Source organism: Macaca mulatta, chromosome 17 (genome assembly GCF_049350105.2).
Source record: "Macaca mulatta isolate MMU2019108-1 chromosome 17, T2T-MMU8v2.0, whole genome shotgun sequence".
Lineage (NCBI taxonomy): Eukaryota > Metazoa > Chordata > Mammalia > Primates > Cercopithecidae > Macaca > Macaca mulatta.
The window spans coordinates 103,247,182-103,264,652 of NC_133422.1; the positions used below are offsets into that span (position 1 = coordinate 103,247,182).

Consider the following 17,471-nt stretch of genomic DNA (forward strand, 5'->3'; position numbering starts at 1 on the left):
TTTGCCTGACCTTGGGCAGTTTCCTAGAGTGCATGTGCTGATCATTATTCAGCTGAGCACTTGAGGGAGGCATTCTTTAGAACTTTAAAGTTTTTCTCTGTGCAGCTTTGTCCTCTCTGCTACTCTGCTCTGTGACATGTAACCACCCTGGTCTCTCAAGACATTTCAAGAGCCAGCCTTGGTCAAGCTGGGTTCTTCTCCCTGTGCTGTAGCCTGGGAACTCTCTCAAGGTAGGAGGCTGGAACGGTAGTAGGGCTTATCTTGTTTGCTGCCCATCATTCAGAGGTCATATATTTTGTTTTTCTTTTTTAGTTGATTCAAGCAGGAAGGTACATCTGGTCCCTGTTACAGGGAAGCAAAAATTCTACAATGATTTGTTTTTAATGGTACTATCCAGTGAATTGGTGGGTAAATTTGTGTGACAGTGCTTCCAGTGGGATATTGATTGGCATTCCTTTGGGGTGGGAAATCTGTTCTATGCATACACATCACAGAAAAAGTGTGTATCTCATAACCCAGAAATTGTGCTGACCTATTTAATAATAAGTTTTTAAAAACTAATTGTACTGATATGCATTTGGCATTAATGTAACTTGTAGATGTAAATATGAAAAATACTCATAAGGCCGGGTGTGGTGGCTCTCACCTGTAATCCCAGCACTTTGGGAGGCCAAGGCAGGGGGATCACAAGGTCAAGAGATTGAGACCATCCTGGCCAACATGGTAAAACCCTATCTCTACTAAAAATAAAAAAATTAGCTGGGCGTGGTAGCATGCTTCTGTAGTCCCAGCTACTCAGGAGGCTGAGGTAGGAGAATTACTTGAACCTGGGAGGTGGAGGTTGCAGTGAGCCAAGATCACGCCACTGCACTCCAGCCTGGTGACAAAGCAAGACTCTTGTCTCAAAAAAACAAAAAAAAAGACGAAAAATAAAAATACTCATAAAAGGACTAGATGATTTGAAGAGGTCAATGCAAATAAATATGTGGGACTTTTCAAAAATTAGAAATTCAAGATGATAAAGGCAGAACATCAAAGTACAGGACTCATTTAAGCACAGTTGCATAGATTGTACACCCGTGATGCCAGCCCTGACTTACACATACAATATTTACCTGAGTTTGAACTATAGATAGTAAAGTTGCTTGATGGTTTGATTTAGTAAATTACTGAACATATATAAAATGCAACAGTATAAAATCATAAAAATTCATTTTAGGAGACTCTAATTTCAACTGTTAACTTTTACAGTATGACATGCTATGAAATGTGACTAGGGTGAAGGCTACAGATGGGAATGTTGAGGAATTAAGTTGCATGGATTCTAAAGGGCCTTGTCTATCTTGGATGCAATTAAATAGTTACACTTTATTCTTTTGGCAGTGACAAACTATGCATGTTTTAGAGTAGAAGGGTACTGTGATCAACTCTGTACTTTTAGGAAGATAATTATTATAATTCAAGTTTTATTAAAAAAAAAAATCCTATTTCCAAATGAAATAAAAACCAGTAAGTAAGTACTTTTTTTGACCTTCCTACTATCTACCCTGATTTTCTTCTTTCTGTCTGCTGTTCCTTGACCCAGTTCCCCAGAAGTCTTGCATATGTTCTTTTCCTTGTTGGTTAGCCGGGGAAATACATCTTTTCCCAGGTTAGCTTCACCTCTCAACTCCCAAAATTGACATTGAGTTTTTTTTTTTAATCTGTGGGCATTTGGAATAAGCCATATCACGGTTTGTAATAATTGGATATTTCCTTGTATTCTTTCTTTTAGTGTGCTCGGTATGATAATGCCTTCATTGCAGAAATTCTGATTGACAGAGGAGTCAATGTGAACCACCAGGATGAAGATTTCTGGACGCCCATGCACATTGCCTGTGCATGCGATAACCCTGATATTGTCCTGCTTCTTGTATTAGTAAGTAAAGCAGTTCAGTTTACCATTTGAAGATCTGATGGCATGTAAAAGGCTATATATTTAACTAATGATATTTTACAATATTTAATATTTTGGTTGAGGAAAAAATCTGCATATGCTATCATGTATCCCCCTAGAACACAAGATAATTATAGACAAAGGTTGCGGGTCATATAGTTTATAAAACAAATTGTGCAGATACTATGCCAAATGCAACTTCTCTTGCCTTTCCTTGGGGATTATATGCCTTGATACAAGTCAGTTTCAACTAAAATGGTTTGATAATTTTGTTTTTCAATTCATTCTCATTTTAAAATTTTTAGCCAAAAAGGCATAACATTATAAGGAGATATGGTTTATATTGAATCTTTTTTTTTCTTGGTTACATCTAGTAAAGAAGTGTCTACAATGTTTGTTTACATGAAAACGAGAACTTTAAATATAAAAAGCATTGGAGTTTGTTGTTTTGGTTGTTATTTTCAGTTAATCTTACATCCAGACATTGATCCTCACACATGCTTTATTTTGGAATAGTAATCTCTAGAAAGTATTTCAAGAAACTGTTTACAATTTTTAGAAAATACACTGGAATATATGAGTAAGAATGATTTGCTTTTATTTATTTAAAAAATTAACTTCTTAATGGCTTGCTATTATGCACCTGGAATTCACAATTTTTTATGTAAGCTCAAGATTTTACACAAAAGCAAACTGATGCTCAAATATATTAAACAACTTGCCCTAAGCCAAAAGCAAATGATAGTTAAGAACTCAAGTTCATTGTCAGAAGTCCATTTTTTGTCACTGAGCCATGCTACCAATATTAGTTTCCTGTGCCTGCCATACCATTAAGACATAGTTGATGGCTGTACACAAACACAGTTGTAGAGGTTAGAAGTCTGAAGTCAAGGTGTGGACAGGGCCATGCTCCTGCTGTAGGCCCTAGTGATGAAACTCTTCTTGGTGCTTCCTAGTTATGGTGACCCCTGCAGTCCCTGATGTTGCTTAGATTATAGCAGCATCACTCCTGTCTCTGCCTCCATTAGCACATGACTTTCTTCTGTGTCACTGTATCCATATCTCTCATGTTTTCCTTTCAGAAGACACCAGTCATAGGATTTAGGGCCTACCCTCAGGCAGATGGCCTCATTTAACTTGATTACATCTCCAAAGACCTTATTCCCCAATAAGTTCACATCTACAGTACTAGGGAGCATAGCTTTTGGTGGAAAACATTTTAAATATACCATACTGCTCCTCTTCCCCCCTTTTTAAAATTATGAATGAAAATATTTTGGGATTAAAGGCTGTGAATAGGGACTGTCTTAATCTTGCATGAGGTTTAATTTTGTCTCGTTTTCTCTGATTTGTCCTTCAAGAATATGTATACTTCCTTTTTTTCAGTAGAAACATATGTCACTAAAAATGTATGTCTTTCAAATTCTGGAAGATGGAGGGTATATTAATAAGGAAAGGCAAAGGAAATAAAAGATTATTTAGCTTGAAATATAAACTTTTAGAGGGCTAGTACTCTACATAAAAAGGCATGAAAAGCTGCCTGACTCATTTATAAAACAAGATTTGGGTTTTGTAGATACAGAGCCTAAGAGGCACTAAACTGTCAGTTCACCATAAAGGCCACAGGATTTCCCCAGAATTGTGAAAAGCTATAAAATATAGCACAGAAAGGAACCAAGTCACCTTTCAAGTAATACTGTAACATTATCAAGTTTAGAAACCTTTAGAATGCTGACAACTCATAGAGTACTCACTTGGGTTATTTAAGGAGGAACTAAGTTCATAGTACTTGTTTGATACATTTTTTGATAGTTTAGCTAGCTGCTTTAATTATAAGAGAATGAGATAGAAAAGTTTGATTCATGGCTTTTGCAGTTTTTCTATGTTCTCATTTGTTTTTTTCTAAATACTAGTTTTAAGAATCAGTAATTTTTTTCAAAGCCCATCCTTATTTCTTTTCTCTAATTATTATTAATTACATTAAGCCATGCCAAAAAACCTCTTTTTTCTGCATGCAAAATGGCCATACTTATTCTGACAAATGAATATTCATGTGGTTGTGCTTAAAATGTTAAAATCCTTCTTCCATTTCCTCAATGCAAATGTCTGGACACAGGCTTCAGTTTCTTGAGTTCAGACAGGTTTGTGAGATCTCAGTTTCACTGCCAGCCAGGATTCCCTTCCTCCATTCTGAATGTAGCAGTTTCTTATTTCTAATGGGAAAGAGCAAGAAGATCTGCCTTCTTTCTGTAATCTCTACTGAGTGTAGATCTTGGTATCTCACATGATACTCACAATTAAATATTGCAGGAACAGCCCTGAGTTGATGAACCAAATTATGACAAAAAAAGAAAAGAGTTAGATCTGAGTTACATTTCAAGCAAAATAGCTCATAAAATAACAGTGTAGTGACTCAGGTGAAATATCTATAACTACATGAAATGACTCCCCTTCGGCATCTAGGAGACTGGTATCACAGATAGCATATGATAAGGTTTGGCTGTGTCCCCACTCCAATCTCATCTTGAATTGTAGTTCCCATAATCCCCACACGTCATGGGAGGGGCCTGGTGGGAGGTAACTAAATCATGGACATGGTTTCCCCATGCTATTCTCGTGATAGTAAGTTCTCATGAGATCCTGTGGTTTTATAAGGGGCTTTCTCCTTCACTGGGCTCTCATTATTTCTCCTGCTGCTCTATGAAGAGGTGCCTTCCGCCATGATTATAAGTTTCCTGAGGCCTCCCCAGCCATGTGGAACTGCAAGTTAAACCTCTTTTCTTTATAAATTACTCAGTCTCGGGTGTTTCTTCATAGCAGCGTGAGAACAGACCAATACAGCATAATTGTCAGAACTAGCATTTATAGTCTAGAGGTAGCAAAACACTTAGACCATCCTGAGCACAAGAAGGAGGCATGTTTATAACCAGAGCTAGGACTGGGGCAGGTCGCCAGGACTGGTATCTGGGATAACAACATAATTATAAGAATAAATTAGACATACTGGCAAGTTACTCAGACCTTTCCTGTGACTCCTTGTATAACTGAGGTAATAGACATTAGCCTTCTTCATGTTGAGGCTAAGCAGCATCTTCCAAAGGAAGTTTGATTTAAATTGGCACCAATCCTGGTCTCCTAAATGAATGTTTAGAAAAAGGGGAACAATTTGGAGAAGTGTTATATTATTGTCCTAACTAGGAATACCCTCATGTCATTGTCTGACTCAGCGCTAAGTTCATTAGGATGTGGAGAGTTCTAGACACTCCTTCTCTCTACTTTTATTTTATCTTCCTATTCTTTGATACGTGCCCACATTTACTGTTAAGATTACCATTACATTATCTGTGTTCCTTGATATTTCATCCCATTATGAATATTGTACTTGTTTAAATAATGACGTATTTTTCTCTTTGTTCTTATGAGATACAGTTTCTGTAACTCCTATTTGTTCCCATGGCAACAACTCAATCGCAGTAATGACCAGCTGCCTTTAAAATAAACATCTCTTCTGCCTGGAACAATTTGATGTATATTCAGTAATTCTTTATCTAACTAACACCAGCTTCAGGTTAGGCATTTAATAAAAAATTAGCTTCTAGCAAGTCACAGACGTAGCGCATGCATGCATTGCTGTCTGTTAAAACAGTGCCTAGCACTTGATAGATGCTTAGCGTATGCTTGAATATCATCTCGCAAGCTAAGTATATGAATCAACAAAGGAATGAATGAAAGCAGGCCAGTTTTTGGAATTCAGCCTGAAAAATATTGACAATATTAACTCATATGTAATAAAAGCTGTCGTATAACCACATCCATCCTTTTACATATTCTAGACTTCTTTACCTCACATGTTCTACACTTGTATTACAAGTGCTTGCTTTAGCACACAAATTATCTCAATATCTGATGAGTTTGCTTTTCCTTACCAAACAGAATTGAGGGAGAAAAAAACTAGTTGTATTTCATGGATGATCATAGAGTTAATCTATAATTTTCAAATTATTAGCAATATTTTCATGGCTCAGCAGTGCCCTGTTTCTCACAATGTAGAATAATCCAACGTAATATACAAAGGAATATATCTGTTAGCTGCCCTCATTCAATGACTTCTGCTAACCGATCATCATCTTCATTCACTTAACTAATAAATATGAGTGATCACCAATTATGTATGAATATAAGGCCTGCCCTAAGGGAAATTACAACTTGTTTATTCATTCTTTCATTTACTAAATATTTATTGAATGACTGTTATGTTTTAGATGCTGCACGGTGAATGAGAAGATATTTTATACTCTACAGTAGTGGTGAAAACAAACAATGCAATTAATCAAATGAACCCCTGGGAAATTTGGTTAATGGATTAAGCCAATCTGAGTAGCTGTATTCATACCATGTTACAGCCAGCCTAAGTATCCATCCACAGAAGCAATTTACTCTAAATAAATGTTGATAAAACATGTTGTCACAAAAATTCTAATTACTGTAAAAATACATTCCTGCCAATAACCTCAAAAGAGAAATGTATTTTACTTGCCAGATGAAATGCTATTGTCCACATGTTGAAGGCTGCATGCTTCATCTTCTTTCCATTTTCCAGAGCTAGATGATGGACCAGAGAGACTGCGCAGCACTGATTCATGTATTAAATCTGTGGTGGCCGTCTGTGTGTACTCAAGGGAGTCAGCAGTGAGCACAGGCAGAAAAAGCCCTGCCTTTTAGAGCTTACCTTCTATTAAGGAAAAGCAGATGAAACACATAAATGACTAAAATTTATAGTATATCAACTAGTAAGAGGTTTTGGAAAGGTCAGGAGGAAAGAAACAGAGTATTAAGGATGGCTTCATGAAAAAGGTGACGTATGAGCTGGGAGCTATGTTGATACATGGGTGCAAGTGTGCCGGCCACAGGGGATGGTACATAGAAAGCTATCGAGACCATCCACCATCCTGGCAACATGGTGAAATTCCATCTCTACTAAAAATACAAACAATTAGCTGGGCATGGTGGCAGGCACCTGTAGTCCCAGCTACTCGGGAGGCTGAGGCAGGAGAATGACATGAACCTGGGAGGTGGAGCTTGCAGTGAGCCACGATCACACCACTGTACTCCAGCCTGGGCTACAGAGCGAGACTCCATCTCACAAAACAAACAAACAAACAAACACAAATCACAGAGTAGATTCTCCTTATTTAAGGTAGTTATAGAGTCATTATGAACACAGAGTTAGCAACTACTGAGCTTAGCTCCTAGAGGAAATACAAGGTTAGGTTCCTTCAAATCCCTGGTCACAATATTTTCATAAACAGAACAGCATATCACCAAATTTTTTGTGTCTGTTTGCAGGCACCTTATTTAATATATAATATTGCTTCTTTAACATTGAACTAATTAAGTGAGTGCTGCAACTCACTCCAAATGAAGACTAACACGTGTAGTTTCTTCATGAAAGCAGATCAAAGCCTTCTCAGTTAGGAACACTGGATAGCACCTCAGCAGTACACTTCGGGGCCACCTTTAAAAGCTCAAAAATGTGGGAAAAAATGGCACTACAAAGACCACAAAAAGGATACTTGTTCATTCTATGAGAGCTGAAACAGCAGGCAGTTTTTTAACTTCAAAAAAGGTGTATTATTTGATCTCAGCTGTGAATGTGAACCTTGGCTGACTAAAATTTTTCATCATTCCGTTCAGGTTTACAAATTGTCACAAGAGTGCCATGAGAAATTATTTTGGGGTTACAAATAAATATTACCAAGTAAGTATATCTGCAAATATGGAATGCACGAAGAATGAGAATCAACTGTACTTATTATTAAACAAAACTATTGACACTTTTCTGAGTTTTAACTATGAAATAGAAGTCATTGAAGCCCAATATACTTTAGGAATTGGAGTGAGCCAAAAAGTGATGGGTTTCTACATTTTCACAATTTGAGCAAAAGAGGGCCTCATAATTTACATCATATTGTTGAATAAGGTTTTGCAGATTCCTAGCTATACTATCTCATTGGGTGTGAAGAGTGCTTCTGTGCCATAAGCAATAAACTTATAATCCTTATTGTTTCCTTATCTGTTTGTTTTTGAGACAAAATCTTACTTTGTTGCTAAGCTGGAATGCAGTGGCATGATCTCGGCTTATTGCAACCTCCGTCCCCTGGGTACAAGCAATTTTTGTGTCTCAGATGCCTGAAGAGCTGGGACTACAGGCACATGCCACCACGCCCAGCTAATTTTTTGTATTTTTAGTAGAGATGGGTTTTCACCATGTTGGCCAGGCTGGTCTTGAATTCCTGACCTCACGTGACCCAGCCAACTCAGCCTCCCAAAGTGCTGGGATTACAGATGTCTGCCACCACGCCAGCCATAATCCTTATTATTATATAAAATCTAATATCAGAGAGGTTGGCAGTGGTGTGAAATCCCAAATACAAATGTTTTGGCTCCCCCAAAACAATATTTTAATGCATGATAATTTTTATATGTACTTGGTTATATGATTATGTATTATAATTATATATAATTTGTCCACTAAGAATTTTTTCATTTACATTTTTATTATTTGAGCATCTCAAATATATAATTTTTATTTTACAGTTTATATAATTTAATTTTTAAAATATTTTCTAACTTGTACCACATCCAAGCACCAATATTCTATAACTCAAATGTGTTTTTCTAGCTTAAAAAAAAATTCCAAGGTATTTTACTTATTCTCAGATTGAGAAGCCTTTTTGTTACTCAAGATTAAATTCACAAAGCTGAAAGTGATTTATTCTCTTAAAAATCTTGACTTCATGTTTATTTCAACATGTGCATATTTATATGTATTAATTTCTAAGATATTGAAACAATGCAGCTATGCCCTGAGTTAAATGCTTGTAAAATCTCAGATCTGCTCAGTCACTTGCTTGCTGAGAGAGGAACAATGGACTTTTCTTTGCTATTTTGGATCATGTGGTTTTTATAGGGAATGGTCTCTGAATAGCATTGCTCAATTCTCACTTCTTTTCTGATACGATTTTAGATAAAAGGTTTCCATTTTGTCTTCAGTATGCCGGATCTAAATTTTCACATTTAATTTTATAAAGTGGCCACAGTTGCTAAGCTATTCTGTACAGTTAGCAATTCTAAAGCTGTGACAAATATGCACATTTTAATAGGTGCATTTCAAACCATAAGAAAAAAAATGCTTTTATGTTAGTATTAATTACTTTAAAGCAGTATTAATTTCTTTAAATTGCGTAAACCACCTTATGATGCTTGTATTTAGGAAAATGGTCACCAATGTTACTGACTCATCTTCTCAGGCTTTTTCCTTTTTCTTATTGAAAAATTTGGGGTGGAAGTCATTTGATACTTCATGTGTCCTGGAATCATTCACTAAATTTTACTATAAAGAATATCCATCATATATAGTTTCAAGAAATTGATACTAGATAACTAAAGGACAAAATATTATTTTAAGTAGTTTTGATTTTGAAAAGGGTGATAGGGAATATCAGATTGCTGAATTCTTACTATTACATACAAGGAGGAGCTCTTTAAAGATTTTTTTACTGCTTGAAATCAGAAGTTGTAGGAGGAAATATTAGCCAATGTATAGTCATTTGCTGAGTGAGGCTCGGAGTGACGTTATCACTCTTTTACTTCAGTAACAATGGATTGATTACTGGAAATTGCAGGGAACATTTTCTTAATCCTCGGCCTTTTGTGTTTGAACATCTGATATTAGTAACATCTTTGCCTGTAGGGTGGAGTGTGCCCTGTTCTGTAAGTAATGGACAAGGTGGAACTAGATCATTTTAATGGGTGCTGCAGGCAGCTGCTGGAACCAAAGCATTCTGTCATAGCTGAAACAGTAAACATTTCACAGACATATGGCTTACTTTATATGAGGTGGCTTACACTGATAGATCAAAATCCAATCATTCCAAAATTTTACTAATTATTGTTTAGACAGTTCCTAGGTTAAATACTACTACATAAAATTGTTTACAGTTTGGTTATAAATTGCCCTTTTCATCACTTCAATTTCTTACATATCAATGCACAAGCTGCCCTTGCTCTTGTCAGGTGATACCCCTTCGTAGAAAATAAGTATACATTTAAATGGTTCAAGGTAAGTCTAACTTTCCTATGTGAACTGTGGTAGAAAATCCTGGCCAAGCACCTGAATATCAACTTTTCATGTAAATGACCACACATACAATATTTAATCTCTTTCTCATCAATTGATCTTGCCTTTGACTGCACTGAGAAGATTGAAGTCTTCAGGCTTGAATGCCTTCAACTTCCTACTAACAAACCATTGATTTTTTTCCTATTTATTTGCTGCCTTTTTTCCATCCTTAAAGAGGTGTTCATTCTCCTTTTAAGCTAAGTCTTTTCACATACTTGCTAAATTCTACTCATAGTCACCTCTCCAAGGATTTCTCCTTGTTCCTCCCTTGTTTTCAGTCATTCTATTAGCCTTTTCCTTTAAATTCATATTTATGTCCCAGTATCTTTCATTAAGTTAAAAAAAGAAAAAATAATCAAACTTGTTTCTTTAGTTGTGCTTTATTGTTCCTCTCACGTTTACACTGAAGCTTCTCTGAAGAACAGTGTGGTTCTGCTGACCCCAGTTAGCAGCTCCCAGACAGTTCTCAGTCCAGATAATCTGACTTAAGCCCACTGGAACCTTTCAAATGACCTTGGCCATGGACACTTTTGATACTATTGTGGTGAAATCAGTGAATGCATTTTCATTTCATTGATTATCCTGCTTCATGTATCTCACTTGATCTTAAGGCAAGTTGACCATAGAAGGAAACTGGGCAAACGTCCCATTTTTTACCCACATTCATATATTTTGGCATGAATAGTAAAAATTTGGAAGAGGCTATTCAGCCTCCTATGCTGTTAGTGGCCTTTGAAGACAAAGAGCCTTTTGGTTTTTAGTTTTTGATTTTATAAATCTGCTGCTACTTAAACTTTACCATCACTAAAATCTATGGTGGAAAATTATTCTATCTATCATAAAAATGCTTACTTAATATTAACAGTGATTAGAACCATAATATTAGATTTTAGAAGATAAGCAATAAAGTGTCACTGAAAAAACCAAATCTGTAAGTTTTCTAATTTCAAATCAGCTTCTAATTGTCACTCCTGTCTTAACAACAAGAACAAATCTGAACTGATTGAAAATCGGTGATGTTTGTTGGACCTATCAGAGTACTAAGTTTGTAAGAAAAAGTCTATCAGCTCTAAAATCTGAGGGGATGCAGATGGTCTGGAGCGGAAGCACAGGAGCCATATACTGGTAGGAATATTTAAATGGCAATGTCTTGACTTGCCGGAGGCTGAGCGCAGACTAGTATAGAGTGAGGAAACCCTGGGGGCCACAGTCTTAGGGGGCGCCACATTTTCATGGGTTTTACCTCCAGGTAAAACGATAGAGTTTCTCACAAGGAACTCACCAGGTTCCCACAAGGAAGATCTGAGAGAGGTCCTTTTTATGGATAAAATCCTTTTATCCATAAAACAGATGTTTTGCAGAGAAGTACCTGGAAGCACAAAATAAAGAGAGAGACAAAAACAAAGAAATATTGGAAGCCTCTGGCTCCTAGAGTTACAGCAGACATTAAACACAGCCCAGCTACTAGCCAGATCAAAATAGACTCTCACTTCCTAGACCTAATAACCTCAGTTAGTAATACCTAATATCTGGCTTTCAAAGAAAAATTAAAAGACATGTCAAAAGACAAGGAAAACACAGTTTGAAGATATTTAAAAAAGCATCAGAACCAGTCACAGATATGACAGAGATATTAAAGTTATCAGACAGGAGATTTAAAATAACTATTATTAATATGCAGAGGATACTAATGAGAAAAAGTAGACAACTTACAAAACAGATGAACAATGTAAGCAAAGAGATGGAAACTCTACTAAAGAAACCAAAGGAAACTCTATAAATCAAAAGCACTGCAACAAAAATGAAGAATGCCTTTGATGGGCTCCTTAGTAGACTGGACCTAGGTGAGGAACAGCGAGCCACCTCTGACAGCCAACAGGACTTTCTAAACTGAAATGCAAAAAGAACACAGTGACAGGAAACAAAAGAACTGTGCAGTAATTTGAAAAGGTTTGACATGTGTAATGGGAGTACTAGAAGAGAGAATAAGTATACACTTTGATAGAAGAAATAAGATGTAGTATTTGATAGATTAGTAGGGTGACTGTAATTTACAATAATCTATCGTGTATATATAGCTAGAAGAGAAGAAGTAGAATGTTTCTAGCATAAAGAAAAGACAGTATTTAAGATGATGGATATCCCAATATACTGATAGGATCCTTAAAAATTATATAAATTTATAAAATTATCACATATACTCCCCAAATGTGTACATCTATTTTGTATCAACTAAAGAAACAAAATTTAAAAACAAAAAGAAAAAGGCCAAAGACATATTTGGTTTAATAATGGCCAAAAGCTTTCTGAAATTCATGACAGATACCAAGCCACACAGGATCCAGGATGCTCAGAGAACAACAAGCAAGATAAACATAAAAAACAAACAATGAAAAACCAAAAAAACAGCTATACTTAAGTATAGCATATTTGAAATGCTGAATACCAAACAAAAAGGGAAAATCTTGAAAAAAACTAGGCAGGAAAACATACCTTATTTATAGAAGAAAAAAAGATAAGAATCACAATGATCTTCTCTCTAGAAATCATGAAAGCAAGAGGAGTGGAGTGAAATACTTAAAATGCTAAAAAGAAACACTGCCAACATAGAATTTTATTTCCAGTAAAATTATCCTTCACATGTGAAAAAGAATAAAGTTTTCTCAGACAGACAAAAGTTGAGCCAATACATTGCCAGCAGACCTCCAGCCTTGCAAGAAATGTTAAAATAAGTTATTAAAAACATGAACAGGAAAATTGTATAGGTCAGAATCTTTTACTACATGAAGAATAGAGAACATTGAGAAAGAAATAAAGACAAAAAATAACTCCACACAACTTTTGTTTTTCTTATTCTAAATTCATCTAAAAATGACTAAAGTAATGATAACAATATATTGGGTTATTATAGCATAAGGATAAGTAAAACTAATGACTGTAATATCATAGGGGGTACGGAGGAGGGTGTGGGAATGCTGTGTTATGAGATACCTGCACTACATGTGAATTTATATAGTGTCATTTGAAGGTAGACTTGGATTAGTTAAAAATATATACTGGAAACCTTAGAACAACCAGTAAAAAATTTTTCAGAAGTATAATTGTCATGCTAAGACAGGATATGAAATGGAATCATATAATATGCTCAATGAAATCAATGGTGGCAGAAGAAGAGGATAAAATAGAAACAAAGAGCCAATGTAATGCATGGAAAATAGTTACAAACACAGAGATTAACACAACTTTGTCAATAATTGCTCTAAATTGAGTAGTCTAAACACACCAATTAAAAGACACAGATCATTGGTACTGATAAATATATATGACCCAACTCTAGGTTGTCTACTTGAAAACCACGTTGAATGTAAAGATGCAGACAGGATAAATGGAAATGAAAAAAGATCTATGATGCCAATATAAATCAAAAGACAGAGAAGCTATATTAATTTTAGGAGAAATAGTCAAACCCACTATTGTAATTGTAGACTTCACTGTGCTTTTTTTAGGAATTGATGGATCAAACAGGCAAAAGTGAATAAATGTCCACTTTCATGAACAGCAGCAGAAGTCAACTCTATTGAATTAACATTTACAGAATATTCCAGTCAATTGCAGCAAAACACACATTCTTCTCAATCTCACGTGCATAATTCATGTCAAGATAGACTGTCTCCTGAGCAATAAAACATACCTTAAAATTTTTAAAGTAGGACAAATATACAAAATATGTTCTCAGACCACAATGAAGTTAACTAGAAATCAGTAATAGAAAGGTTTCTGGAAAATTGTCAAATATTTGGAGATGAGACAGCACACTTAAAAAATACGTGTAGCCCAAAGAAGTCTCAGGATTATTTAAAATATATTTTCAGCTAAATAAAAACAGAAGTACAACTTATCAAAATGTGTGGGATGCAGCAAAATCAAAGCTTAGAGAGAAATTTATAGCATTAAATACATGTGTCAGAGAAGAAGACAGATATAAAAACAATAATCTAAACTTTCCCCTTTGGAAACTAGAGAAAGAAGAGCAATTGAGGCCTAAATCAAACAGAAGAAATAATAATAATTGGAGCAGAAATAAATTAAAAATAGGAAAACATAAAGACATTAAATCAATGAAACCACAAGCTACGTTAAAAATGCTTATTATAAAACTACAGTAATCAACACAGGTTTTCCTGATAGAAGGTTTTCATAGAGATCAATGAAACAAGGAAGAAAGCCCACAAGTAGACCAATATAAATACAGTCCAGTGATCACTGACGAAGAACAGCAATGCAAAAGAGAAAAAGTAGATTTTTAAATAAACAGTCCTGGAACAATTAGTCTCTATGCAAAAGAATGAACCTGGAAACACATCTTAAACCTTTCCCAAAATTAACTCAAAATGGGTAATGGACTTAAATGTAAAATATAAAACTTTAAAACTTCCAGAAGAAATCACATGCAAAATCTAGGTGACCTGTGATTTGGTGATGAGTTTTTATATATATATGTTAATATCAAAATTGTAACCCATGAAGGAAAAATTGATAAGTTGGACTATGATATATAAAACAAGTATCTGATAATAATTTACTTTGGCAGGGTTTTTTTTGACATATAAAATTGTATATATAGTGTACAACATGACGTTTTGATATATGTATACATTACAGAATGGCTAAATGAAGCTAATTAACATATGCATTACCTCACATACTTATTATTTTTTGCAGTGAGAACAGTTAAAATATTAGCATTCCTTAACTATACAATCTATTGTTATTAACAATATATAGTCACTATGATATGTAATCAGTCTCTTGAATTTATTCCTCCTATTTGGCTAAAGTTTTTTGTCCTTTGACCAACATCTGAATTCTCCCAACTCTCAGCCTCTAATAACCACCACTTTCTTCTCTGTTCCTATGAATTTATCTCAGAAAGAACTTATAGCTAAAATATACAAAAGACTCATAAGCTTCAACAATAAGAAAACAAACAACCCAGTTAAGAATGGGCAGAAGATCTTAACAGACGCCTCACCAAAGAAGATAGACGATGGCAAATAAGCATACAAAAAGAGGCTCAGTAGCGTTTGTTATTGGACAGTTGTAAATTAAAACAAGACCCAGTACCACCATATACCCATCCCAGTGACTAAAAGACACACCAAAGCCAAACAAAACCTAGAAAGACATTCAGAGGCAACGATGTGGAGCAACAGGAGCTCTTATTCACTGCTGGTGGAAACAAAATGGCACAGCCACTTTGGAGACACTTGGCGGCGCTTAACAAAGTTAAATATAGTCTTACAATACAATCCCGCAATCAAGTTTCCGGGTTTTTACACAAATGAGTTGAAAACTTATGTCCATTTAAAAGCCTATACTCAAATATTTATAGCAGCTTTATTCATAATTGCCAAAACCTGGAAGCAGCCAAGATGTCCTTCTGTAAACAAGTGGATACACAAACTGTGGCTCATCCATGCAGTGGAACAGGAGTCAGCAATAAAACAGGACTGGCTAACAAGCCCTGAGCAGACATGGATAAATCTTAAATGCATATGCCATCCAAGTGAAAGAAGCCAGTTTTAAAAGGCTTCTGGAAAAGGCAAAAGCTATAGAGATAGTAAAAAAATGTCAGTGGTTGCCAGGGATTTGGAGATCAAAGAGGAAGGACAAATAGGTAATTGAAGCTTAGGGGATTTTTTAGGGCAGTAAAGCTATTCTGTATGATATTGTGATAGCGGATACACGACACCCTGCCTTTGTGAACAAAAAAGAAACTTACAGTACAAAATGTGAACCTTACTGTATGTAAACAAAAACAATCATTTAGGATGTCCTGGGATCCAAAGATGGAATACGGGATTTGACAAGAGAATCTAAATGTATTGCAAACCTATGAAACAATTTTGCTGAAGAGGATGGAAAAAAGAAAGGTGCGGATAATGAGTGGACTCTGTAAGCCTAAAGCCAAACATTTTTGCATAGCACTCTACTTCAATCCGCAAAGTTACTTCTCGTGGAGGTATGAGTTAACAATTCTGGGCAGGGCACAGTGACTCATGCCTATAATCCCAGCACTTTGGGAGGCTAAGGTGGGCTGATCACTTGAGGTCAGGAGTTCGAGACCAGCCTGACCAGTGTGGTGAAACGCCATCTCTACTAAAACTACAACAAAACAAAACAAAACAAAAACACCCAGGCACTGTAGCGTGCCCCTATAATCCCAGCTACTCAGGAAGCTGAGGCTGGCTAATCTCTTGAACCTGGGAAGCAGAGGTTGCGGTGAGCCGAGATTGTACCACTGCACTCCAGCCTGGGTGACAGAGCGAGACTCTGTCTCAAAAAAAAAATTCTGATACAGCCACACATGTACATTGGAAGTGGACAATTATATAAATGGATGTTAGGAGCCAGCTTTCTCATTGATGCAGCAGGAATTTGCAAATAAGCAAGGGGAGGAGGCTAGAGTGACTCCTGTGGTGATGGATTAGTGTCGACAATATCAGTATGAACTCATGTTAGCTTAATAAGGTTACAGATGGTTATGCATAGAAATATTTATGTGTGTATATATATATATATGTGTGTGTGCATGTGTTAATACACAAACACACACATATTTCCCTCCCGTGTCAGCTGAAAGAGCCCAAATCCATGACACTTTCATAGCGATGAACACACTGACCTCCAAAATCTTGGTTCCCCATATAATTCTCCAATTAAAAAACAAAGAAAAAGAGGAATTTTTGGAGAAACGACTGAATCTAGGTCTTGCATGAAATTTACAAGACAAGCCTGCATCAGCTTGTAGTGCTTGAAACTTGAGAGGTAAAATTTGTTTTTTAAGGAGTACATCAAAGAAATTCAGAGCCAGTTGAAAGACCAGTGGCTCACACTGGAACGATTTAAGCAACATGATAAAATAGTAGTATTGAATTATTACTTAAATATGAAATAAATATTAATCCATTAATAATATAAATAAATGCAGTAGAATACACAAATCTACTGTGCTGAAGATTTCCAAATAATTATGTAGCTTCTACATCCTCAGAGAATTGTAGCATAAACCCTCACTCCTGAAATATGGGCTGCTCCAAGTTACTTCTTTCCAGAGTTTACAATACGGAAAGGGAGAAAAACAAGTGATGTTTCAAAGGAGAGGCTTGATAAAGACTACGTCAGTCAGGTGGTGACAGAAACCTCAAGAGTGGCGAGTCATACTGATATTACATACCCTTCATGTGATGTCACGGGAATGGCATTCCACCTCTGTGGGACTCCTCCGAAATCGCACAGGCACAGTTCGACCGTAAGAAAACGTTATGAATACCCCAACTGAGGGTCAGTCTT

At 35.8% G+C, this 17,471-nt stretch overlaps 1 protein-coding gene across 1 annotated transcript in view; it reads left to right on the plus strand.

Annotated features, from left to right (window-relative positions):
• MYO16 (myosin XVI) overlaps positions 1-17,471 on the plus strand; it is a 617,076-nt gene that overhangs the window by 144,261 nt on the left and 455,344 nt on the right. Inside the window, exon 4 of the mRNA XM_015121440.3 lies at positions 1,775-1,918. Within this exon, the coding sequence (XP_014976926.3) occupies positions 1,775-1,918 (144 nt within the window). The remainder of the gene's footprint in view (positions 1-1,774; positions 1,919-17,471) is intronic.